The sequence below is a fragment of the Dendropsophus ebraccatus genome, chromosome 7 (assembly GCF_027789765.1).
Source record: "Dendropsophus ebraccatus isolate aDenEbr1 chromosome 7, aDenEbr1.pat, whole genome shotgun sequence".
Lineage (NCBI taxonomy): Eukaryota > Metazoa > Chordata > Amphibia > Anura > Hylidae > Dendropsophus > Dendropsophus ebraccatus.
Window position 1 is genome coordinate 27,995,990 of NC_091460.1, and position 27,788 is coordinate 28,023,777.

The window sequence follows — 27,788 nt, forward strand, 5'->3', positions numbered from 1 at the left end:
TACTGCTCCTATATACAAGAATATAACTACTATAATACTGCCTCCTATATACAGGAATATAACTACTATAATACTGCTCCTATGTACAAGAATATAACTGCTATAATACTGCTCTTTTATACAATAATATAACTACTATAATACTGCTCCTATGTACAAGAATATAACTATTATAATACTGCTCCTATATACAAGAATATAACTACTATAATACTGCTCCTATATACAAGAATATAACTACTATACTACTGCCTCGTATATACAAGAATACATGAATATAACTAGTATAATACTAGTACATGGACAGGAATTAGAATGGTCTGATGTGACCGCCGTTGCACTTTAATGCAAATAATTTGACACCATTAATGTGCGTCAGGGTCTGTAGGTGGCACATCACTATTCTGCATACATAAGAGCACAGCGTAGAGCTGGCGGTGTCAGCCATACAGTACACGCTGTACATTGTGAATCGGCTCTAATTAGCTCTATATATTCTCCTGTACATTGTCTTTTTAATAGACTGCCTACCTGTCACGGTTTTATTAGACTGTTTTCAAATTGGAAATATAAAACAGGTTAGAGCGAGAGAGTCGCGTGTAATAAAAGGAGACTCTGCTTTACATTTTCATAAGTCAGATGGGACTTCAAAGAGGTTGTGCCGGGCGCTTTATTGCCGGCAAAATTGGAATTTTATAATGTTGACTGTATTTATGGTGTGACGACGCATCATTTATTTCACAAAATAAACCAGGAAAGTCATAAAATTACATGTTGCTTTAACAACTAGTTAAATGGCTAAAGGGCAGGGAGATCGTTGGGAGAGATGAGACGTGATTTCCTTAACAACTATCTCCTTCTGTTTTGGCAAAAAAAAAATCTCCAAAATACAATCTGCATGTTCAAAAGGGTAAAAATATAAAACTGCAAAAATCAATATTCCCCTCCATAGCTTTCATCTCACGACTGGAAGGCCCACAGCTTGTCTAAGCAACAAACCATCAAATACATCTACTGATAGGTAGGACATATCCTTTAGAGGTTGGTTAGGATTAGAAAAATATAGCCGCTTACTTCCAGAAACAGCGCCACTCCTGTCTTCAGGTTGTGTTTGGTATTGCAGAGCCATTGAAGTTAATGGAGCCAAATTGCAATGAGGACAGAAGGAAGCAATGCTAGTTTTCACCTTATATGTAATTTTATTATTATTTTTTATTTTTTGAGAATTTTTAGCCTTTTAGTGTGTACAAATAGTAATGGTAATCTAGAGCATACGTTCATAACTATGTAGCGAAGTCCTAAAATAGAATGTATTTGCATCCGACATTTACTATGATATATACATTGACCTAATTAGGGACTTAAGGCAGGGCTAGGGTTACAGATAAGGTTTTCCAAGGGGAATTATAGTTTGTTTGTTTGTTTTTGCATTATTTTATATTTAATGAAAGACTATGTTCTATTTTTACTTGTTTGTATTCATCATGTGTTTCCTATTACTATATTATTATAGTCAATATTTAGTAAGACTGTGTTCATACACGTGTTTTTTTTTTTTAATGCATTTATCCACATTTTTTCCCTGTGTTTTTAGACACATTACAGCACAAACACCAAGGCTGGCCTTAGGGTAACTGGCGCCCTGTACGGAATTTGCAGAATTCTGCAGTCCCCAAATCAAATCAATCCCCCATACAGCCTCCACATTCCATCATATCCCCCCTGCAGCTCCCATATAGTACCAGATCCCCCTTGCAGCCCCCATATAGTATCACATCCCACCTGCAGCCCCCATATAGTACCAGACCCCCCCTGCAGCCCCCACATACTATCATATCCCCCCTGCAGCCCCATACAGTACCAGTTCCCCTTGCAGCCCCCATATAGTATCACATCCCACCTGCAGCCCCCATATAGTACCAGATACCCCCTGCAGCCCTCATATTCTATCCATTTCCCCCATGCCGCCACCATTTAGTATCAGCTCCCTACTGCAGCGCCATTTAATATGTCCCTCCTGCAGCCCCCTTAAAGCTTCACTGCTCCACTGCAGCCACTTTTTAGTACCCCCCAGTCCCCATGTAATCAGCTTCCTCCTGCAGCCACCATTTAATATCATTCCCTCACCCCTGCAATCCCTATATAGTCTCTCCCCCCATGCAGACCATATTTAACATTCTTTCCAGAAAGCCTCATATAGTATCAGCCCCACTGTGCTAAAAAAAAAAAAACAAACAAAAAAAATACTCATACTCACCTAGCTTCTGCTATGTCCGGCATCCTGTCTTCTTCCCCGCTCTGTGCCAGAGGTCCCATATAATCAAAGAACATGTCCTAAAGGTCACACAGCCACATACACCAACCCTGCAGCTGTTTTATACCTGAAAACTCATTTCAGATATAGCAGTGCTGAGTTTGTCATTGTGTAGGACTCATCCTGATATCCCAATTTGGGCTTTGACATGGGACTGCAGGTTAAGCTGGCTATAGATATGGCACATTTCTCCAATTACAGCAGGATCAGCCCACTATCGGATGCCTTCAGGGAGTAGCATGATGTCTAGTGCTGGAGATCAGGAAGGTTTTTGTGGCTGATTCTAATGCTGCCCTGAGATAAGCAGCATCAGGGTGTTCAGACTAGTATTTATACACAATTGAATACCTTGTATGTGCTTAAAGGGATATTGGGAAAAACAGTCCAAAGTGAGGGAATATAATATATAAAGTTTTCTAAAATGCGTCGGGTCTTTCCAAGCGTCTTATGGCTGTGTATATTGAAGTTACATGTGGCAAGCTAGATAAGCCCACCACAAGCATTGTGAACAATGAGATGGTAATGAGCCCCCAGAAGACACTATATAGCTGTGTGTTGTCGGTGCAGGGATTACCTGCGTTATTCTATGTGTACAGCTAAGCCGGAATGTGCAGAATTTGTTGATTCCCTGAAATCCGTGTTAGTTTAACCTATACCGCCTCAACACATAATGGCTGAGCCTGAAAGAGCGGTTTCTATAGCCCGTGACATATTAATTGTGCCGGAATGGTAGCATAAACATTGGATTGCCAGCCATGAAAAACATAACTTTTTTGTAAAACATTAGCAATATTTGTATACAAATATCTTACCCCATCAAATGTACACTACAGCTACATACATACATCGTACTTAGGGGATACTGACTTTACTAAAGGAGTTTTCTCAGCAACATTGGTTTTAACAGTGCATTGCTTCCTGCTGTGGGAGGGGAAGAGAGAGAAGTTCAGAGATTATGCTGGGGCTTCGAGGTGTGGGAAGGGAAGGAGAGAGCAGCTCTGAGAGTATGCTGAGACTTCCTGCTGTGGGAGGGGAAGAGAGAGCAGCTCTGAGATTATGCTGAGACTTCCTGCTGTGGGAGGGGAAGAGAGAGCAGCTCTGAGATTATGCTGGGACATCTTGCTGTGGGAGGGGAAGAGAGAGCAGCTCTGAGATTATGCTGGGGCTTCCAGCTGTGGGAGGGGAAGAGAGAGCAGCTCTGAGATTATGCTAGGACTTCTTGCTGTGGGAGAGGAAAGTTTTTATTCCTCTCACTCTCTCTGTATTTATACTATATAAACAACTCATCTCCATTCAAATCAGTGGAACTGAGATGCAATACTGCACACAAACTGAAGGAAAGTGATGGTGCTGTTTCAGGATGAAAGCAGCTATGTTTTACTTAGCTCCCATAGTACAAGATATCAGTGTTTCACTTGTTTAGGTCATCAAAACAAAGTTCAAAGAGCAAACACCCCACAACCCACCAATCAGCTGTTCTGAACAACCATGATATGAACAATGTACAGAAGCCATTAGCCTCTGCTTTGTATACGGTATAGTGGTGGCGCCAGGTTCCTGCAGTGCAGGTCTCACTAATGTGTCCTGGAGTAACCTGGTGTCCTGACTATACACTGTATGGATCCAAGGCTTCCGTCTCCAGCAGCTGGGCAGTGACTGTGCAACACAGCTTATAGGTGGGGGTGCTGGGCGTTGACAAGCCACTGATAAAATATTGATACCCCATCCGATTGATAGGCCATCAATGTGTTATCCTTGGAAAATCCCTTTAATAGAAATGGGCTACAGTAGAAAGACCCATAAGATCAATATTTTAGTCCCCAAAAGTCTATTTAATGAACATTGACATTTTCTTTTAACCCCCTTAACACTTTTGCCCATCATACCCCACTGAAATAAGGGGTTTCTTTAATATACAGCGAGAATTTACCTGCTAACAGGACCTACTTTTACATGAAGGCCTAAAGAAATAAGATTCTTTATTTAGAGATAGTTTATAAGAAGCTCATGAATCAAACTTGACATTTCTGTTTCCTGCTCTAGGAAAAATTGTACTGCATGATTCTTTTAGGTTAACAACTGGCAATACACCCAGGAGCTGACACAGAGAGTTCACAAACTGTGTCACCATCGAGTGGAACTTCTACTTTAATGACTACATAATCCTATGGAATTCTAAGACAGTGGCTTCTGTCTAGAACCATTCTGTCCGGGGTGCGCTCACTGATGCGCTCGAGAAGTTGTCTGTAGATCATTACCAGAAAATAATAGTAGATTATAGGGGGTGTCCAGTATAGAGTACCCTATAAAGGCAATATTATTTAATAGAAGGGGTGATCCTTTAGGACCTCCATGAAAAAGTCCCAGGAGAGAGAGACTAAAAGGAATCTCTTTGTGCTTCTCTAGAGACCCTAGGTCTGTTCATTATGCACAGTCCTCCAGCACCATGTACTACTTTATTTCACCTAAGGTGGCACTGTAGAGTAATTGGATACCTATTTCAGGGTCCATTTCCTGCTTACACTTAGGGTTTAGGAGCAGGACGACCTCGACTTACGTTTAGATTGTTCTCCTATAAGAAAGGATTTAAAAAAAAAAAAAATGGACAATCACTTTAATTAGGCTGGGTTCACACTACGTATATTTCAGTCAGTATTGTGGTCCTCATATTGCAACCAAAACCAGGAGTGGATTAAAAACACAGAAAGGATCTGTTCACACAATGTTGAAATTGAGTGGATGGCCGCCATTTAATGGCAAATATTTGCTGTTATTTTAAAACAACGGCTGTTATATTGAAATAATGGCCGTTATTTACTGTTATATGGCGGCCATCCACTCAATTTCAACATTGTGAGAACAGAGCCTTTCTGTGTTTTTAATCCACTCCTGGTTTTGGTTGCAATATGAGGACCACAATACTGACTGAAATATACGTAGTGTGAACCCAGCCTTATAAGGGTGCGTTCCCATGTACAGGATCTGCAGCAGATATGATGGGGCAGATTGTAAGCTGCAGATTTGCTTTGAATCTGCAACTTCAAATCTGCGCTATCAAATCTGCTGCAGATCCTGTATGTGTGAACGCACCCTAAAGGGGTATTTTCACCTGGGCCTGTTATGGCCTGTTCATAGGATAGGAGATAACTAGCTAATTGATGAGGGCGGGGGGAACCCGGACTCCCACAAGAATAGGAGGACATTTGGTGACTCCATAGAGAATGAATGGAGCGCCGGCCAGGGTGTCTGAATAAGCACACTGAGGGCTCCATTCATTACGGGGTTATTGTATCCCCGTCCTTGGCATCAGTGGGGTCCAGGTTGTTGGACCCCCAGTGATCAGCTTGTTATAACCTATCCTAGGGATAGGGAATATAGAAAGCACAGAGAGGTGGAACTTGTGAAAGACACTTCTCAAGAATTTTCTTTAAAGGCACGTTTCGGGAAGTTCCCTTCATTAGATCATGTGATCGTCTGATCTAAATATTTCTTTCTAGAAAACGTCAAATTTTTCCGCTTCCAGGAAACAGCTTCTCGACCGTCACCTATTGGAAGCCACTACCTTGTAAGTCAGTGTCTGACCCTTTATTATGTAACCTCCAAAATGTGGCAATAGTAAAGAAAGACAGCTAATTTACATATATATTTCCCATGAAGCAATGTAAGACTCCATAACTCAGCTGGATCTCCATAATAAGAAACAACACCTCGATAGCTAAAAAATTAAATACATAAAAATTGCCTTTTATTATCAGTCCAGGCTACAAAGCCTCTAAGGGAATTTTCTTGGCCTTGACCATTACTTTTTTATTATTAGGTTCATGAATAATTTCTGTTGCTTATAATAAATATAAAATCTCTTAATTAAAGGTAATATATAATCGAATTCCTAATGCACTAAGGTTTCAGCACCATGGAGAGCTCTGAAATAGCTAGACATCAATACGCCTGGTCAATAGCGTCTGCTCAGGAGTATATGTCATTCATATAGTAATGCAATGTATACATCAAAACATTAAAACTTAATAATGTCTACAGTAGGTGCCTCTTAGCCAAAATAGCTCATTTACACCACAAACATGTCTTGTGGTATCTGCCTTTAGGACTAAAAATTTTAAAATTATTACTACCACTCCTGTCCAAACTCTATGTCTCGTATAGCATTTCAACCTTAAAGGAGTATTCCAGAGAAGAAATTACAATAATAATAATAATAATAATAATAATAATTATTATTATTATTATTAATATTATTATTATTATTATTATTATTATTATTATTATTATTATTATTTTCACATTCCTTTTATAAAATTATATAACTTTGTAAAATAACTATTATTATTATTATTATTCTTTGCGTTTTCATTGACTTGCGGCAGTAAGGGGAACACAACCTCTCTGCTGCCACCAGTGGCTATGTCAGGAACTGCAGGTCTTTAGAAACCCTGCTCCTGGCACAGTTAGATATCGCTAACATAGTGAAGTAGCACTTGTTCTGCTTTACTTTGCAGGGCTGCAGCGCTCTTCACAAAGACAGCTTGTCCAGTTGCAATTACTGGGGGGGATCAGTGTTGGCAATATTAAACTATGCTGGGACCAGGGCTTCTGTAGCCCTGGAATTCCCTACACAGCCACTGGTGGCAGCAGAGAGGTCATAACAGGCTGTGTTACCCAGCTACCAGGCAATAAAAACATAATAAAAAAAATGAGTATAGTTATATTACAAAGTTAAATAATTTTATGAAAGAACTAAAAAAAATTAGCATTTCTCTACTAAGCTACTAACAGAGAAGCTGAACAGAATGATGCATCACTTACATTGTTCTGTGCAGCTGATTCATAGATATCCTCCTGAATAACATGGACAATAAGTAGTCCTCTCCATTTTGTGCATGTGCTCAGCAGTCCTGGATATTCATGAGCACCAACAAACTCCACTCACCAGCTGCTGATTGGTATTTATCTATCCATGCTGTGTATAGACAGTCAACTGTCAATCAGCAGGTGGAGGGCGGGGGTATGGGTAAGAATCCTATTCTCCTGCATATTAGGAGAACGGCTGAACAGAATGATGTAATACACCGATCTGTTCAGCATTTCTGTCACTAGTTTATGCAGGCACGAGAAACTTACTAAATGCTGCAATACCAGATACAGTCTGTTTCTCAAAACAAGAGAATCGTTTCTTTCAAGCACTATGATAACCTATGAAGAACCAATAATATCTTTTCATAATGACTGGCATCAAATGACTCTGCTCTGATCACATTATCTATCCAGTCAAGGAAAGCTTTACTTTGTGTAAGCGTTCTTGTCCAAGTTAGACAGATAAAATTTGACTTCTAGAAGACCCTCAGCGCTCTTCAGCCTACGTAGAAATGTGCACACTTTCTTTTTCCTTCTTTTTATGGGCAAGTAAGGCCGCCTGGAGCCAGTCAGGGAGATGTCACAGTAATATTCTCACCTAGACACTGGGCTTGTAAAGAGGACTCTTAATAATCCCTGTGATGATAAAGTGTCAATCACCATCAGAAACAAAAAAAGAGCTTTAGAAATTGCTTTCTCGGTGGCACTGTGTAACAGCATGAGATGAATAGTAACATCCCTGTTTATGTATTTTGTACTTGTTTAAAATATGGTGTCTCGGCACTGCTGACAATGTCTTCATCTCCGCCGAATAAGGCTTATATTACCAGCTCAGCACAGTATTGTTCACTGACAGCCTGTACAAAGAGTGCTCGGCTAAGCTTACTGTTTATGCATGTTATCCTCCGTCCGGGGGCTCCAAGCAAACGCTGCGCATAAACAACACAGATACAATGCCAAGTAATAATTCCATACAATGTAGACAAAATTGCCATTCAGTACCCAACTAATGCTGCTATACAATACCTAAATAATACCGCCACATATCACTGCGTTCAATAAGCAGATAAAGCAGCACACAGCAAACATATACTATGCCATATAACACTTCAATACAATGCTTACACAAAAATGCTAATTAGTGCCCTCATAATACTGCCATATAATACCTAAATAATACCGCTATCCCAATAATATCACCTACATTTATTTTTAAAACAATATTACTACTTATTGACCAGAGAAAGCTGGACAGAACCAATGCCAAATAACACTTGCTTACACAAAACTACCACCCTGTGCCCAAATATTACTGCCATAGAATCGCTAACAATACAATTATACCGCCACCTTAATCTTCATATACAGGTCACATAATACCACCATCTTGCTCTTACATAATATTGCTGCTTAAAAGCAAAAGATGTTGGCTATTGGAGGACCATCAGTAATGTATAAAGAGTGAAGTGGACCTCTTTGATGGAACAATTCTAAAACTTGGACATTGGCGGTGCTTATTCTTTATTCTTCATTGATTATTCTAGATGAGGGCTTGTTTTGGAAGATTTTGGGGGTGGATCTTGGCCCAGCATGAGATGTTCTTCAGCTCAGTCTCCACTCGGTCTAATACATTAGGAGACTCAAGCAGGGGTCAAGTACCAAAACTGTGTGTATATGTATAAAGGTCAACGTAAGATAAGATATTAACCCTATTATTTTAAGAAGTTAATGGGGAGGGGGGCTGTGCTATATACTCATCTCTTGACCAGAGTAGAGAGAAGGCACAAAGAGAAAATTTTTAGCCTTGGAGGACCTGTCTTGCCCTATATTACCCAACAACTCACTGATGTGAATAGTTACTGTGTGTAATGCTTAAAGTGTCTTGGTCGTTACAAAAAACTTTTGACAACACTCAAACTTGGAACAAATTAAAACTTTCAACATCTCTATAGGACATGTCAAAAGTTTTTTGAAAAGACAGTGACACCTTAATTTCCCCTGTGGTGGTGCTGTAGGGAAACAGAACATTTACTGCCAGACTCTACTCTGTCAGACACCTACTCTGCTGCAGACACCTACTCTGCTGCAGACACCTACTCTGCCAGACACTTACTCTGCCAGACACTTACTCTGCCAGACACTTACTCTGCCAGACACTTACTTTACTCTGCCAGACACTTACTCTGCCAGACACTTACTCTGCCAGACACTTACTCTGCCAGACACTTACTTTACTCTGCCAGACACTTACTCTGCCAGACACTTACTCTGCCAGACACTTACTCTGCCAGACACTTACTCTGCCAGACACTTACTCTACCAGACACTTACTTTACTCTGCCAGACACTTACTCTGCCAGACACTTACTCTGCCAGACACTTACTCTGCTAGACACTTACTCTGCCAGACACTTACTCTGCCAGACACTTACTCTGCCAGACACTTACTCTGCCAGACACTTACTTTACTCTGCCAGACACTTACTTTACTCTGCCAGACACTTACTTTACTCTGCCAGACACTTACTTTACTCTGCTAGACACTTACTTTACTCTGTCAGACACTTACTCTGCCAAACTCCACTACCAGATCACAGCTGATCAATAGAGGACCCACTTTATAGCCAGCTTATTGGCAATAAACCCCTCCGACAAGTAGAGATTGACAAAACAACAGTACCCCTTTAAGTAAAGTAAGATATTTTTGCTCTTTTCCTTATGTTTTTTTCTTTTTCTTGACAGAATAAAGATAAGAAACCTTATCCTTTCCCTCCCTTCATCTGGTGCCGGTTGTTCTGCATCACAATTGTAAGCTTTTTATCACAATGATTTTCATGTTTGCTTTCGAGAAGAAAAAAACATACAAAGGAAACATTTTTAACATGTATCCATCAATTTACAGAGTCAGCCCTAAGAAAACCTGCTATTGAAATTCAATGTTGTAATTTCAAGGTCACAGTGCATGTAAGAATAGTGTTCCTTCAACCTGCGGGAAATAACAAAGGGTATACAAATATACAAAAGACCAATCCACAATAATAAAAGGGGAAATATTTCAAGCTGACAACTGTATTTTTTTTTTTTATTATTATGTAGCTATGCAGACATTTAGATATTATGCATATCCCAATTCTTCATGGGGGCTGAACAGGTTTTATTTGGTCCATGTCAAATGAGATAGATAGATAGATAGATAGATAGATAGATAGATAGGAGATAGATGATAGATAGATAGATAGATAGATAGATAGATAGATAGATAGATAGATGATAGAAAGATAGAAAGAAAGATAGATAATAGATAGGAGATAGATAGAGAGATAGATAGATAGATAGATAGATAGATAGATAGATAGATAGATAATAGAAAGATAGATAGATAGATAGATAGATAGAAAGAAAGAAAGATAGAAAGAAAGATAGATAATAGATAGGAGATAGATAGAGAGATAGATAGATAGATAATAGAAAGATAGATAGATAGATAGATAGATAGATAGATAGATAGATAGATAGGAGATAGATAGAGAGATAGATAGATAGGAGATAGATGATAGATAGATAGATAGATAGATAGATAGATAGATAGATAGATAGATAGATAATAGGAGGTAGATAGATAGATAGATAGATAGATAGATAATAGGAGATAGATAGATAGATAGATAGATAGATAGATAGATAGGAGATAGATAGAAGATAGATAGATAGATAGATAGATAGATAGATAGGAGATAGATAGATAGATAGATAGATAGATAGATAGATAGATAATAGGAGGTAGATAGATAGATAGATAGATAGATAGATAGATAGATAGATAGATAGATAGATAGGAGATAGATAGATAGATAGAAGATAGATAGATAGATAGGAGATAGATAGATAGATAGATAGATAATAGGAGATAGATAGATAGATAAATAGATAGATAGATAGATAGATAGATAGATAGATAGATATTATGGTGCGTTTACACAGACAGATTTATCTGACAGATTTTTTAAGCCAAAGCCAGAAACAGGCTATAACTAGGAAACAGGTCATAAAGGAAAGACTGAGATTTCTCCTCTTTTCAAATCCATTCCTGGCTTTGGCTTCAAAAATCTGTCAGATAAATCTCTCTGTGTAAACGCACAATTAGACTGCACAATTAGATTGCTATTCTCTCTCCTCTCCATCTCTCCCTATTGTTTGCACATTAGTTTCAGTATTCCAAAAACACATGCTGACGGACACTGGAAAACACACAGGACATTGTTAACATAGTCATTTTATAGATTGTCCTGCTCTGGTTGATATAGCTAAATGGGCCAGCGTGCACAAAGAGGCCTTCAGCTGCTGTCACACAGATGTGGACATAGAGCTGTTCCGTAGTGTGGATAATATATTATTCTGCCATACCCATAACCTTTCACCCACAGACATGTACAACGACTTATTCCTCCTACAACACAGGCATGGCAGGATTTAACCCTGAAATACCAACCTAGCATTACTTATAGAAATAAGTATATATAAGACAATTTGTTGGATGCAAATAAAAGAGGAATATCGGTAATAAGAAAGTCAATTATAGTTATACAATACATTCACCCCTTAAAGGGAACTATTGGCAGATTAGACGAATCTCACTTGCTGATATGTCCCTATTGTACAGGAGATGCCGAGGATGACGGTATGTCTTTTACCTTCATCCTTGTCACCAATCCTGTGCACTTAGCTGTTTACTCCTAAGTGCAGTGGGACAGTTCGGAGCACTGGGGCACTGTTAGGAGCACTGCTCCGTCTCCATAGCGCCAATCCACCCCCGGCCAACCCATCCCTTCTAATGATTATCAGTGGAGTCGGTCTGCCGGGGACGGGCCGAATTGGCACTATGGGAGTGGGGCAATGCTCCTAATGGTATTACTGGACCAAGAGGTAACCAACTAACTGCATTGGAATGGCGCAGAGGATGAAAGTAAGAGGAGACATACCTTCTGTGCACAATAGGATTCATCTAACCTGCTGATAGTTCCCCTTTAAACAGTAAAATCAAGTGAAGAAAACTCATTTATGAGATTTAACTTGCAATACCCCAACTGACCTTACGGAGTGCTGTTTCGCAGATACACACCTATAAGCATAAAGAACTCTGCTTAATTACATACTGTGAAGCTCCACTAACCATTAGAAATAAGAAGAGAAACTCACTAAAGGACAACTCTAGTATGATTTTTCCCCTGGCAATTAAAACACATTACAAAGTTATATAACTTTGTAATGTGCTTTAATTACCTTTCTGTCCCCCTTCCCTATCAACCCCTTCTGCCCTTATCACGTATTAGGGCCCAGTCCCACTACGGAATCGTACTGCCAAATCCTGCCTTCTATCCGTTTGAATGGGAGGACTCATGCGCCTCCGCTCTCCGTACCTCTCAACTGAAAGAATTGACATGTCCATAGTTTCCGTAGAGTGAACAGGGCCTTAAAACGCATATGTACCTGATTCCTGTTGACCACGGCCAGCGCCATCTTGGGCCGATCACGTCTTCGCAGCAGGTTGGCTGCGATTGGCTGAGCAAGTTGTCAGTCATCTGATGCTTCCGGGCCGAAGGAAAAGGAAGTGTTGGGAGCCCTGGGGACCCAAGATAGGCGGGATATTCAAATGGAGACAGACCTAGCAGTGAAGGTAAGTCTAAAAAATGTGTTTGTCTATGTTTATTTTATTTTTTTTATCTTTAGCACCGGAGGTGTCCTATAATCATTGTATCCTTCTCATTGAATTGTCTTCCAAAGTTTAAAATTTATCCAATGGATGTACCACCACTAGGACGCCCGACTGATGAATAGAATGTAGGTCCCTTGTATCAATTAGGAAAACCTATATGTTTATTTCCTTCCAAAAACAGCGCCTTGCATTAGTATAGGTTGTAACTAGCATTGAAACTGGGTCCTATTTATTGAGCTGAGCTTCAATACGAGACACAACCCATGCACAGATGGCTCACTGAAGGAACCAGCCATATTTTTCTACCTATAGATATGGGGGCAGATGAAAATGTAGGATCTGACTACACAGGCCTGTTGGTAGTCTGTTACCATGGAGATGCATAGGTCTGCATAAGAGCTGTATAAATAAAACAATAGATAATTTAAGTTTAAGAAAACTAGTTGCAAAGTTGCATGATGGTTTATGAGAACAATAAAAAAATAATATTTCAAAGGTTTCCATAGCCTTTAAAGGCGAGTTGTGCTTAAGGGGGTCTTTAAATATGCATGCCCCGCAGTGTTTTATGAGTTTTGATCTCCGCAGTATCTACCCATTGATTTTTCTTCCAACTCTCCTGATGCTATTTAAAAAACAATAGATGTATGGCCTAGGAAGAAAATGAAGCGTAAAACGAAGTAAATCAGAGTTGCCCGTGTTGGAGTCTTAATTTTCCCTCCCTCCTTTCCTATCTGGACCAGAAGAAGTTGTGCGTGAAAATTGCAGAGCGATATTACATTTTCTATTATGTGATGGGGGTGACACGCGACGCGTTTCACTGACAAATACTGAGGTCGGGAGGTTTCACTTCTCGGCGCTGCAAATACAGCAAAATACAGCGGGAAAAGGTCCCGGCGAAAATCACAAAGCAATAAGAAAATTAACTTGAAACTAGCTGTAAATGTATTTCTTTATCTTGTCGGCTGAAATTGCGGCTCCACTTGATATTTGCCGGCTGACAGATTCTGTGCATAGGGAATTGTAAATGCTTAAATAATGCTGTGCCTACCCCTGAGTAAGATTTGGCATGGGAAAGTTCCTGTGTAGGCAGAACGCTTTCTTGTCCTACTTCCACAATTGTCATTCATTGTGAGGAGGATGAAAAGCTGAAAAGTTCAAGTTCAGACTTTCTCTTAAAAGTACAACTTCAGACATTTTTAGCCTAAGATAACCTGAAATGAGGATCGACCGCATCAATTTTCATACAAGTTTTGTGCCGGAATGGAATGTGAAAGTGGCGGAGGAACTGAGCTGCACTACTACACACACAAGACAAGTAGCCATGTTTTTCAAATCTTGGATAACTTTTTTAAAGGGAATATGTGATCGGAAAATGACTTTTTGTTTAAATAATGTTTTTATGTTAAACAATTTTTAAAAGAATTTTTGGTTGGAGAAGAGCGAACTTGTAAAAAGTTTAATCCGGTAGGTTCGCCGAACTTTAATGAACTTACATGTTCACACTCCCCCAGGTTCCTGCTTCTCCAGTCCGGTCTGGTCTTTCCGTCTTCTCCGGTGAGGGCTCGCTCAGCCAATCACAGGCTGACTGGGATGAGACAGAACCGTGCCCTGTGATTGGCTGAGCCGGTTGTCACTCTTGTCTCTAGAAAGACAGCCCGCTCAACCAATCACAGGCTGCAGAGCTGTCCCGTGCCAGTCAGATTGTGATTGGCTGAGCAGACCTTTGCCAGAGAAGACGATAGGACCGAACCGGAGAGCCACAAGAAGACAAAGGGGGAACGCAAACAGATGAAAATAACTTTTTTGGGGAGGTTTTTTTTTTTTTTAGATTCTTTCCGAACCTGTCAAAACTTGCAAAAACTTGAGCTCGGTTCGGTTTTCTATTTTTCTATTTATATTATAAAATAATCTGGATATCTTGAAGTTTTTGTTCTCAACACTAAGGCTAAAACTAAGCTGAGATTTCCTGCTGTGTCTATGGTGATAAGAGGAGGCTGCTGTAAAGTGATCTGTACAGCATTACAGCATCATGTGACACCTGTAGATAGATAGATAGATAGATAGATAGATAGATAGATAGATAGATAGATAGATAGAATCAACACAAGACAATAGCAGCTCCCTGTGGAATGATCTTTTCAAATGTCACAGAGCACTTAATGATGTTTAACATTCCTTTCAAGGGGATGAGTCTGTCTATTGTCATCTATGTCCATGAGTCTTGCTGTAAAGCATGTCACTAAATGATGTTAAAAACAGCCTAGGCAATATGGCATGTATAAAACACCTCCAAGTTCCTTACTTTTCCCAACCATCCCAAACAGTGTGTGATGGAAGTTGTAGTTTTGCATGCATCAATTGAGGAGGTTGGGGAAAACTGATTTTTTATATATATATATATATATATATATATATATATATATATATATATATATATATAATCTTGCTTTCCTTAGATTTTTTCAAAAATATCTTTTATTGAAAAGGATAGATCTGCTTGCTTACAGTGAATGTCTGCCTTTTAACATGCTTTTCCGTGTGCTTTGGCTGGCAATTTACATGCTAAGCTCATAAGCTCCCCCTAGTGGTAATTACAGGAAATGAGAAACTTATCATTTCACTTTAGGCAGCAAGTAAAAACAAAAAACCTTTAAATGAGACAAAGAAGCCTCTGTCATCTATAGCTGCAATGCATCAAGGGAAATTCCTGTAGTTATTATACTGCATAGAAACACGGGCAGGTCTTTGTCTGCAGAAGTTTGACTTTCCCAGGTCCTGAATGCCTGTACCTTGCATCCTGTAACCCGTGTTTTTAGTGAAAATGAAAAAGAAATGATTGCTTGCCATTATATAAACTACATAACGCACGCTATGCTATGTCAAGGACTCGGAACGAGATGCCATTCTCCACCTACGGTAATTGCAGACTAGTGTGTCATTATCTTTCTCTTAGACCCGTTCCTGCAGCTATTATACGTTTTTTGCAAATCCCCACTAGAATACGCCATAGAAAAATATATGGAAAAAAAAAACAGTTTGGGGAAAAAAGTGAAGAAAAACAAAAACACTTAATTGTAAATGGTAATATGATGTCATTGCGTTCCCAATTCTGAGATGTAGAAAGCTTTAAAACATGAAAAAGCGACAAATATTGTCTCGCCTCCCTCCTCCCGACGTTTAATAACACCATGACATTTTGAAAAGTATAAAAACTGAAAAGCAACAGCCTGACAAGATTGGATTAAGCGATAGACAAGTTGTGCAGCCTACACAAGTCAGAGAGTCAATATCAGTATATATTTATGGGGGCTTTTTTTTCCGCTGGCTTAAAGGGGTACTCCTCAGAAAACCGATGGCAGAAAATTATATAGATTTGTAAATTACTTTTATTTAAAAATCTCCAGTAATTATCAGCTGCTGTATGTCCTGCAGAAAGTGGTGTATTCTTTCCTTGTCTGACACAGCACTCTCTGCTGCCAACTGTGCCTATGTCAGGAACTGTCCAGAGTTTCTAGAGTACCCCTTTAGTGATGTATATTAGAAAATAGAAATATGGTATTAGAATTTTTTTGAGGAAATAGATGGAAGGGGAGGGCATTTAGAATTCTCATCCATGAACCAAAATGAATATTAATTTTTATACTACAATATTCTTGTAGTATCTATTCATCCTGATCTTCCTTGTTCATGAAAAGAACTACAGTATAGAATGGCAAACAGATAGTTGGAGGTGTAACTTGTCCGACTTACTACTGACAGTCCTTATAGTATCAACAACCGGCCATGTTTAGATTGAGTCTCCTGTTTTTTGAACAAAATGTTTGGGTGACAGTAAGGACTGACACCCACATAGAGTGTTCAGTATGGATGGGATTTTGGATAACAATACAGATATATACGCCATTCAGGTTTGTCGATAGACTCTGTATTGGCTTTTGCTAGTTGTGGGTTAAATCAGCCCGATACATTGTGAAAATCGGGAACACATTTTCATGATGAAAATCTGATGTTGTATTCAATAGCCCCCCACACACAACATAAAAATTCACAGAAGCGTAAAACAGAACAGATGTATTCTAAATAATGGCCAAGCATCTCAATCAGAAACCTATTAATAATACTACCATTAACTCCCGAAAACACGCATTGCAGTCTTCTCCGTCATGTTTAAGAAGTCTTCAGACTCCTTCCGTCACTATTCCTCCATAAAGAGTCCACAGTATAGTAGCATCACATGACCACAACATGCAACCTTGATGACATAAAGAAACAAGTCATCCAACATTGAAGACATCACTAAGAAAAAAAAAAAGTCATCCAGCACCAATGACATCAGCAGAGCAAGTTATCCAAACCAATGATGTCACTAAGAAACATATCATCCAACACCGATAATATCACTAAGAAACACATCATCCAACACTGATGACATCACTAAGAAACACCTCATCCAACACTGATGACATCACTAAGAAACACATCATCCAACACTGATTACTCAATAGAAACAACTTATCCAAACCAATTACATCACTAAGAAACACATCATTCAACATCGATGACATCACTAAGAAACACATTATCCAACACTGATGACATCACTAAGAAACACATCATTCAACATCGATGACATCACTAAGAAACACATTATCCAACACTGATGACATCACTAAGAAACACATCATCCAACATCAATGACTTAATAGAAACAAGTTATCCAAACCCAATGACATCACTAAAAAACACCTCATCCAACAACGATGACTCAATAAGAAACAAGTTACCAACAGCAATGACATCACTAAGAAACACATCATCCAACACAATGGCTCAATAAGAAACAAGTTATTCAAACCAAATGAGATCTAAACAAGTTAATATATATTCCAACAAGTCAACCAACAGTGTTGAAATAACTAAGCTGCAATCCAGACCAATGGCATCACTAACTAACACGCCATCCAGCACCGATAACTTCACTAACTAACACATCATCCAAGACTGATGATCAGAGATGAAGGAACCTTGAGCAATCTTGAATGCGCCCGAACTTCAATGCTCATCATTTGATTACCATTGACTGAAGTTGGATGCAGCCCTAGGGAGTCCTGGAAAACATGGATACAATCCATAGGCTATAGCTGTATCCATGTTTTCCAGGCAGCCTTAGGGCTGCATCCAACTTCTTCAGCCACCAGTAATCAGATGCCGAGACTCCTAGATTTGGTCAGACTGGAGCATGCTGTTGTGCTCATTGCTACTGATGGCATCACTTGGAATGCATCATCCAACACCAATGATCTCACTAAGAGACAACATCGATGACTAGAGATGAGCAAACCTTGAGCATGCTCAAGTCGATCCGAACCCGAACTTTCGGCATTTGATTAGCGGGGGCTGCTGAACTTGGATAAAGCCCTAAGGCTATGTGGAAAACATGGATATAGTCATTGGCTGTATCCATGTTTTCCAGAAAACCTTAGAGCTTTATCCAAGTTCATCAGCCCCAGCTAATCAAATGGCGAATGTTCGGGTTCGGATGAATCCAGTTCGCTCATCTCTATTGATGACATCACTAAGAAATAAGTCATGGAACAATGATGACATCACTAAGAGACAAGTCATTCAACAGTGATGACATTACTAAGAGACAAGTCATTTAACACTGATGACATCCCTAAGAGAAAAGTCATTGAACAATGATGACATCACTAAAGACAAGTCATTGAACAATGATGACATCACTCAGAAACTAGTCATTCAACACTGATGACATCACTAAGAAACAAGTCATTCAACATTGATGACATCATAAGAGACAAGTCCTTATAAATTAATAACAGCATAAGTAGAAAAGTCATCAACGTCGCTTTAATATATCAAGAGCGTTGAGAGTACCGATCACAACTCAGTGTACAGTGGCTGTCGGACAGGGAACGTAATTTTTCTCCAGAGTACTCCCTAAAGGAGCTAAGGAGAATACACAAAAAAGTCTTAGAAAGATTAGTGATAACAGGCTATAACCCAGGGTATATAAGGTTTAGAGATGAGGGAAAAAATGTCACATTTGTATATAGGGATAAAACAAATAAAGTTAGATTAGCACAGTGCTGAGGTCTGTAGTCCATAGGGGTGTCCGGCTTCCAGGACTTGGCTCCAGGACCGTAATTGTACAGTACAACACCTAACAAGGAACCGAGAGGCAATTCAACTTCAATGAACTTATTCACCCATCAGGTACAACGCATTTCAGTTCCAGAATGGGATCCTTATCAATCTCGACAAAGCTTTCAAAGAGCTGGTCTTATGTTAATGGAGGGTCTTGGTACTTAGACAATAGGCTCAATCTTTAGACAGAGACATTTCTTATATATTTACATAACAAAAGGGGGACATAAATACTAGTGGTGACCTATAGCCTGTGAGTATATATTAGGATATTTGGATCCATCTAGTTTTTTGTTATATTAATTATTACATTGTGTGTAATAAAAAAATACCCATGAAATCTTTAACTCATTCCAGCAAAATCAAGCCCTTACATTTGACAAGTAAAAAAAAAAAAAGTTCTGTTGACAAAAAGTTGACAATAAAACATGCATTTAGTGTGCAAAAAGTACTAAAATAAAAAAGCTAGGGCCCTTTAAGGGGTTATCCAGTGTTATAAAAACATGGCCACTTTCTTCCAGAGACAGACCCACTCTTGTCTCCAACTTGGGCGGGGTTTTTCTGCTCAGTTCCATTGAAGTGAATGGAGCTTAAAGGGGTACTCCAGCGGGGGGCTATTTTGGGATCTGGCCGGGGAGGAGGTGGCTGAGAGAAAACACATCCACTAACCTCCCCGGACCCAGCGGCGGGTCCCGCAACGCGTCCCTCCGGTCCCGGGTTCCCGGCCGCTTCCTGGTGTCTGTTGCTGGCTCGAGACGTGACGTCTCAAGTCCGCTCAGCCTGTCAGTGACAGAGGCGGGATCTGAGCGGACTTGAAACGGATTCCGCCTCTGTTACTGACAGGCTGAGCGGACTTGAAACGTCACGAGCCCGCGTCAGACACCAGGAAGCGTCCGGGGACCGGAGCGCCGCGATACGGGAACCGCCACTGGATTTGGGGAGGTGAGTGGACGTCTTTTCTCTCAGTCACTCTCAGCCACCTCCTCAGCCACCTTCTCTAAGCCACCTCCTCCCCGGCTGTCTCTGAAAGAAAGTGGCCATGTTTTTGTAGCACTGGATAACCCCTTTAAAGAGTATATCTAGTTCTCCAGAGACAGCACCACTCTTGTGTCCAGTTCAGGTGCGGTTTGCAATTAAAGGACAAGTGCCATGAAAAACTTTTTCCCAGTAATTGAAGCACATTACAAAGTTATATAACTCTGTAATGTGCTTCAATCACCTATCTGCCTCCCTCCCCTGTCTTTTCCCCCCTCCACCCCCCACCAGGAAGTGTCCTGACAGACCTGACTCACACAGAACTGATTACTGTCGTCACCGTCACCAGGCAGCTCCTTCTTGTGAGGATGAGTCATCAGCAGGAGGGCTGCTCTAGGTCCTGTTACACCAGCCTCCCCCTCCCCTCCTTGTCAGGTGACTCTGCTTGCTCAGCTTATCTTCTCTAGTGACATGACTCCTTCACTGAGTCCACGGCAGCAATAGAGAGGGTATGAGGGGAGGGGGAGCTGCCTATGTGCCGGAGTCAGTCAGAAGGAAGATAAGCAAGTGAGATGTGACAAGTGATGGCTTGCAGTTGTTCAGCCAATGGGAGCTGAGCAAGCTGAGTCACCTGACAAGGCAGGGGAGGGGGGGCTGCTGTAACAGGAGTAGGAGCTGAGAGAAGAGCTTGGTGACGGTGACGACAGTAATCAGGTCTGTGTGAGTCAGGACACTTCCTGGTGGGGGGTGGAGGCGGGAAAAGACAGGGAAGGGAGGCAGATAGGTGATTGAAGCACATTACAGAGTTATATAACTTTGTAATGTGCTTCAATTACTGGGAAAAAGTTTTTCATGGCACTTGTCCTTTAAGCTCGATTCACTTCAATGGAACTGACATACAAAACCTGCACCCAAACTGGAGACAAGAAGGATGCTGTCTTGGAAAGAAAGTGGCCATGTTTTTGTAGCACTGGAAAACCCATTTAAAATGTGACAATTATTAAATGATCTTTAAAATTCCTAAAAAGTCTAGTTGTTAAAGAGGTATTCCAACTCCAATCCAAAGAAGTTATCTCCTATCCACATTGGATAAGGGATAAGTCTTTGACTGCTGGGAACCTACCGATCCCGAGAACGAATAAACAAGTGTGACATGAAGGCTTCATTTATTTTTTATGGGGCTTCTAATCATTGCCGAGCACTGAGATCAGACCTCAGGATCGGTCGGAGCCCCTGATCGGCTTGTTACCCCTTATCATATGGATAGGGAAGAACTCTAGAGATGGGAATACCACTTTAACAGGTCTCAAAAGGCCTTTAAAGGTGAAAAGAAGCTAGGCTTAATTTCACCTAGGGCACATTTACAGTTCACTGCCCAAATATAGACACTAGTGATAAGCGAACATCCCGATATTCAGTTCAGATTCCGATCAGGAACATTAAAAAAAAATAAAAAATTATTGTGATCGGTTCAAGTTCCCTGAACTTTCACGAACAAATAACAAACATACAGTAGAAGCGTACATTTCAGTCTACACACATGCATACGGATCAGATGCAAAGTGTAAAATACATAATAGCTGAGCAATTACGAGGAGCATAGCATAAGCGCGTAGCAGAGCCAGACAAAAAGATCAATGAAAGAAAAAAAATATATAAATTAGCCCTAAAAACGACTGATGGCTTCTTAAGTAAGAAATAAATCCTTATAGTGCTATAACGCTGGATTCTGTCACCCTCCCTACACTGACAATTTCACAACGTTCTAAGCCCTACTTGGTCAGCTCTCCCTCCCTACACTGACTTAACTACTACTGTGAATATTTCAGATGCTGTCCCTGCTCCTTTCACTCTCCCTACTGAAGGGCACAAGAATCAAGAAAGACTGTGAGAAAATTTACCTCAGCGTCCGGTATTTATAGCATGTACGTAATGAGGCTAATCGTACAGCCAATCACAGTAATGCCACTAGTGAACATGGCTACTACGTGTGCCCTTCCTTCCCCACATGTTCATTGGCTCTTTCAAATTAGTGGGAGGAGACTTACGCAGTTCCACATGTTCAAATATGTTTTAACAAATTATCGTTATAACCATTCCCATCATCGAACCAATTGTTCGTGATCAATTAGTGGCATATTCATACGAACATATATATATATTTACAAACATGTTCCCTCGTCACTAATAGAAACTATTGATACAACAATAGAGTGAGAATGACTTAAAAGCCTACAGTGATTTACATTGTATAGATATACATTGTATGTGGTACCAACGCAGGTTTCTTTTCTTTGCCAGACACCCATCCAATACAAGGGATTTATAATAGAATACACAAACAACAAGACGTTACTGTCACATTTCAGAACCCCCAGCGTCTCCCATTTGTAATTACACCATAGCAATGTAATATGCCTCTCACAAGGGGATCATGCCGAAAAATCCATTATGGTTTCCCTATGAGAGAAACAATTAAGTAATACTTATTGAAGCATTTCCAGAGATTAGCACTCCCTCTGTGGCAATGTAATCGTCTTGTTGTCTGTGAAACTTAAGCTCAATACCAGCCGAGTTAGTCACCACCACAGTCAATAGTAAGAAACACAGAGAGGGCACTTACATTGTTCATGTACTCGCTCAGCAGGTCTTGGAGGGCTTGTCGGACAGCGTTGCACTCGGCTACGATTCTCTCTCTCCTGTCGTCGCGGGTGCATGAGGAGTCCGCCATCAAGGCCGCCCCACTGATGATGCTCTCCAACCTCTCCTCCAGAGATGGCCGGAAGCGGGCTTCAGTGAAGGTCATAGGGTCTAGAATGATCTTATTCTGAGGGAACAAGAAGAACACACGTGTTAATAGTCATTACTGGAGGGAGAAGGAAGGATGGATCCAGCTGCAAAGAGGACTGGTTAGGAGTTTTGAACGTTTTACACTTTAACTATCAATATTTTTATGCAGACTGTGCTATTGGAAAAGAAAAGATTTCCTCTAAACATAAAACTATAGGAACCTTCTGGAACAAAGGAGGAGCTTAGATCTAGCCCAGCCTCTCTTTAAGAAGTAAGTCATTACAGTGTGGTGTGCAACATAAGATCTGCACCCTACAGTTGGGAATTGCATTGGTAGGAACTTTGGGAGAGAAGTAGTGAGCCAAGCAGATGTCTTTCTGCCTATTTTTAACCTTAAGGGTGCGTTCACACGTACAGGATCTGCAGCAGATTTGATGGCCAGATTTTTATTTGCTTTGAATCTGCAACTTTAAATCTGCGCCATCAAATCTGCTGCTGTAAACGCACCCTTAGGCTATGTTCACACAACGTACGTTCTGTGGGAATTCCCACGGAACTCACGTTGTGCTGCCTTCTGAGGGAATCCCGGCCAGAGTGTATACACCTAGTGGCCGCAGAAAACCCTGTCAGTGGGGAGTTCTGATGCGGGCGCGCATGGATGCACCCGCATCAGAACTCTGCGGCCCTAAAGATCATCCGTCCGGTACTGCAGTACCATCTGGGATGATCTTTTCAGAGACCAGCCGTTCCGTGACCCTGACAGGTCACAGAACGGCCGGTCTCTTGCTAAGTCTGCACATAGCCTAAGGCTGCACACACGAGGAGGATCTGCAGCGGACTTCTCGCTGCCAATTCGCAGCGAAATCCCTGCCCTGTAATGTCTATGGACAGGGCAGCACACTGATTTTCTGAGTGGGTCGTCCACCTGGCAACCCCCAAAGCAGACCGGATCCTGAAGCAGGTAATGTATATGCTCCAGCCGGCGGGGGTTAACGGGGCGGTCTCCTGACATACTCCATGTCCATCCCACTGAGAGTATGGCTTCCCATAGACAATACAGGGCAGGGATCCGCTGTGGATCCGCCCTGTGTGTTTGCAGCCTAAAAAAGGAGTTCATTTTAAAGTGGCAGCATTAACTGTTTGCAAAGTAAAGAGAACTGTGAGTTCCAGTTTTTACCATCAAAGACCCCTCACAGAATACCAGTCAGGAGACATACACTCAGGGAATGTCCTGAGGGGCTACTACCACCAATCCTATAAGTGTGCCAGTCCAATGAACCATACCGTGATATGGAGACTACAACCCACACTGCCTGCACACTGGGCCTTCACTTTATCTCTACCACTGGGTTGATGCCGGAAGTCAAAATTGTGATCTGTTGCGGCCCAAACATACACACTAATTTTACTGACTTCTGTACTCACTTTCTGGTTGGTAAGAGTTGCTGACACTTTAAGTTCCCCCGACCGCACAAGAGATCCGGCTATAAACATACAGTATATTTGACTCTCTACTGCAAGTGAAATCAAATTAGCAATTAAAAACTATACAGCAACCATGAAAGCGTCACTATCCGCCCTTTTTCTGATTTGGTGGGCAATATACAATGACGTGAAGAGCAGTGTTTTATGTTTGGCAAGAAATCCCTCAACAGATGGTTTGCTGAATTAGTTTTTTGTTGTCTAAAACAGAACCACAAGGTGACCTCTAAGCCTGGTAACAGGCATCAATTACACTTTTATCGAGTTTTTATGGGACCTTTAGTGTTCTACTAAACGTTACAAGAGAATCTGTTCTTCCCAAAATGAAGACAAAAAATAAAAATAAAAGAAGCTAAAACAGAAGGCTTGACCTGAATGAATCAGATAGTACAACACCAGCATCAATTCTTCTTCTGTCAGCCAGACATAAATCAGATACCACTGCATTCTCCTCCTTACAGTCCTACATCAAATTCTGTATCATATAAGGAAAAGAAGTACTGTACTCCTAGGTCAAAGGATACTACTAAAAAAAAACATACCACTACTTACGTTCCCCTCTTCCTTTATTCTCTCCTGCGTTGCAATGTAAGGAAATAGCCTCTAAGCTCTTGGATACATCCTAGAACAAAGCTAAACTAATTGGACTGAGAGGCAGCTTGCTGTAGCAGAAACCTTCACTATTCTTATTGCTGTAGTACCAGAACAGACAAATTAAAGGGGTGCTCCAGCGAAAAGCTTTTTCCCAGTAATTGAAACACATTACAAAGTTATATAACTTTGTAATATGCTTCAATCACCTACCTGCCCCCCTTCCCTATCTTTCCCCCCCTCAACCCCCCACCAGGAAGTGTCGTAAGCTCATTCTTACCTAATGACTGTTGACCCCAGGCTTTTCTGTGGCAGCCATTTTGTGACAGTGACATCATCAAGAGGGAGGCCGGCTCTAAGCCCTGTTAGGCCAGCCTCCCTTTATCAGGTTGCTCGGCTCTGATTGGCTGAACAAGCTGTAAGCCATCTAACAGTTTTAGGCTATGTTCACACTAAGTGAACAACCGGCCGCTCCGTGACCCCGGCCGGGTCACAGAACGGCCGGTCTTAGCCCGGATCATCCCAGCCGGTACTTAAGTACCGGCCGGGTGATCTTTCCGGCCACGGAGCTCTGATGCGGGCGCATCAGCGCGCGCCCGCATCAGAGCTTCTCACAGCACACAGTGAAGCAAGCGACCGGATCCACTCGCTTCACTGTGTGAACTGACAGGGCTTCCTGCGGCCGGAATTCACTGAATTCCGGCCGCAGAAAACTGACTTGTCAGTTTTTTCCGGCGCCGCATGGGATCCCGGCCGGAGCGTATACGATGTGGGATCCCATTGAACATAAGGCTATGTTACACACCGCAAAACTACGGCCGTAGTTCTGCGGCGAGAACTACGGCCGTACTTTTACGTAGTGTGAACATAGTCTTACAGAGTCAGTTAGACATCACAGGAGACAAAGTGCATCATGGGAAAGCCCAAACCAGGAAGTAGAGAAAAGATGAAGCCAACTGGGGCTTCAGGGACCTGTACAGCGGGAAATTCAAACGGAGACAGATTTCAGAGGGATGGTAAATGTAAAAACTATGTTTATGATTGATTGTTTTTTTTATCAGCGCTAGAGTACCCCTTTAAGCCTCACCCACACTTTGAAAGGGGTTCTCTGTAATATATATCTTTTTTATCAATAGGTTAAGAATAGGAGTACAATGTATGTGTAAAACGTGGGATCTGAGGCTATCCTTGCAGCAACCATCACAACTGTGGTTAGGCTGCAGAGGTGAAAGACGCTCTGTGCAATGTTTATACTCATTGGTGCTTAGGTTAGTACAGGGATGGGGAACCTTCAGCCCTCCAGCTGTTGCCAAACTACAATTCCCATTATGCCTGGACAGCCAAAGCTTCGCTCCAGCTGTCCAGGCATGGTGGGGATTGTAGTTTGTCAACAGCTGGAGGGTCGAAAGTTCCCCATCCTTGGTTTAATGGGTCCTGAAGGGATGAGAGCTTATTTTCTAATAGGCAGGGCCCTCTTATTCTTCAAGAATGCAGATGTAGTGAAATCCTGTCCAGATCAACACCAAATCCCCATAGAAAACCTCTTCTTCTTTGGACAGTTCCTGACATGGACAGAGGTGGCAGCAGAGAGCGCTGTGTCAGACTGGAGAGAATACACCACTTCCTGCAGGACATACAGCAGCTGATAAATACTGGAAGACTAAAGATTTTAAAATAGAAGTAAATTACAAATCTATATAACTTTCTGAAACCAGTTGATTTGAATAAAAAAGATTTTCACCGGAGTACCCCTTTAAACAAACCTGCAGCCTGTGATTATGTGCCGTGTTGCATTGCTATACTCAACAAACCGCCAACCCTACAATTACTAAGATGAGCAGATACATATAGATGCATGCACCAGCGCTTAGCTTAGTAGCCTATAACAGTTACACATAGCGAACGAAAGCAAATCATTAGCTATGATGCACATCATGAATCAACAGCAATATATATATATGTATACATGGAGATAGAACTCCATTAAATTTGCATGAAGAACTCCCGAGAGTGACACAAATGCTAGTAAGGATTCTTCAACAAGACGGAGCTTATTTTACGTCATAAATAACATATATGCAGGGCTGTATGCAAGCATGTATTACTTTCCTCAAGGTACAAAATTACCAAATAAACTATCTACATCCCATGGGTTAACAAGCAATACTGACTGGAAATAGTGCCGCAATAGAGAAACTCCAGCTTAGATGGTGGATCCATTTAGGGGAAGAGACACTTGAGCGAAAATCTTTTTCTTTCAAATCAACTGGTGCCAGAAAGTTATATAGATTTGTAATTTACTTCTATTTAAAAATCTCCAGTATTCCCATACTTATCAGCTGTTGTACGCCCTACAGGAAGTGGTGTTTTCTTTCCAGTCTGACATATTGCTCTCTGCTGCCACCTCTGTCCATGTCAGGAACTGTCCAGAGTAGCAGAGGTTTTCTATGGGGATTTGGTGTTGATCTGGACAGGATTTCACTGCATCTGCATTCTTGACGAATAAGAGGGCCCTGCCTATTAGAAAATAGGCTATCATCCCCCCAGGACCCACTGAACCAGGGATGGGGAACCTTCAACCCTCCAGCTATTGCAAAACTACAATCATACTTAGCTGCTGTATGCCCTGCAGGAAGTGGTGTTTTCTTTTCAGTCTGACACAGTGTTCTCTGCTGCCACCTCTGTCCATGTCAGGAACTGTCCAGAGCAGGAGAGGTTTTCTATGGGGATTTGCTACTGCTCTGGACAGTTCCTGACATGGACAGAGGTGGCAGCAGAGAGCACTGTGTCAGACTGGAAAGAATACATCACTTCCTGCAGAACATACAGCAGTTCATAAGTATGGGAAGACTTGAGATTTTGAAATAGAAGTACATTACAAATCTA

At 41.1% G+C, this 27,788-nt stretch overlaps 1 protein-coding gene across 14 annotated transcripts in view; it reads right to left on the minus strand.

The window, feature by feature from the left end:
* Positions 1-27,788, minus strand: part of CTNNA2 (catenin alpha 2) — a 1,387,623-nt gene that overhangs the window by 1,067,769 nt on the left and 292,066 nt on the right. For all 14 annotated transcript variants that reach the window (XM_069977183.1, XM_069977185.1, XM_069977181.1 and 11 more), the window contains one exon: positions 22,663-22,866. In XM_069977183.1, the coding sequence (XP_069833284.1) occupies positions 22,663-22,866 (204 nt within the window). The remainder of the gene's footprint in view (positions 1-22,662; positions 22,867-27,788) is intronic.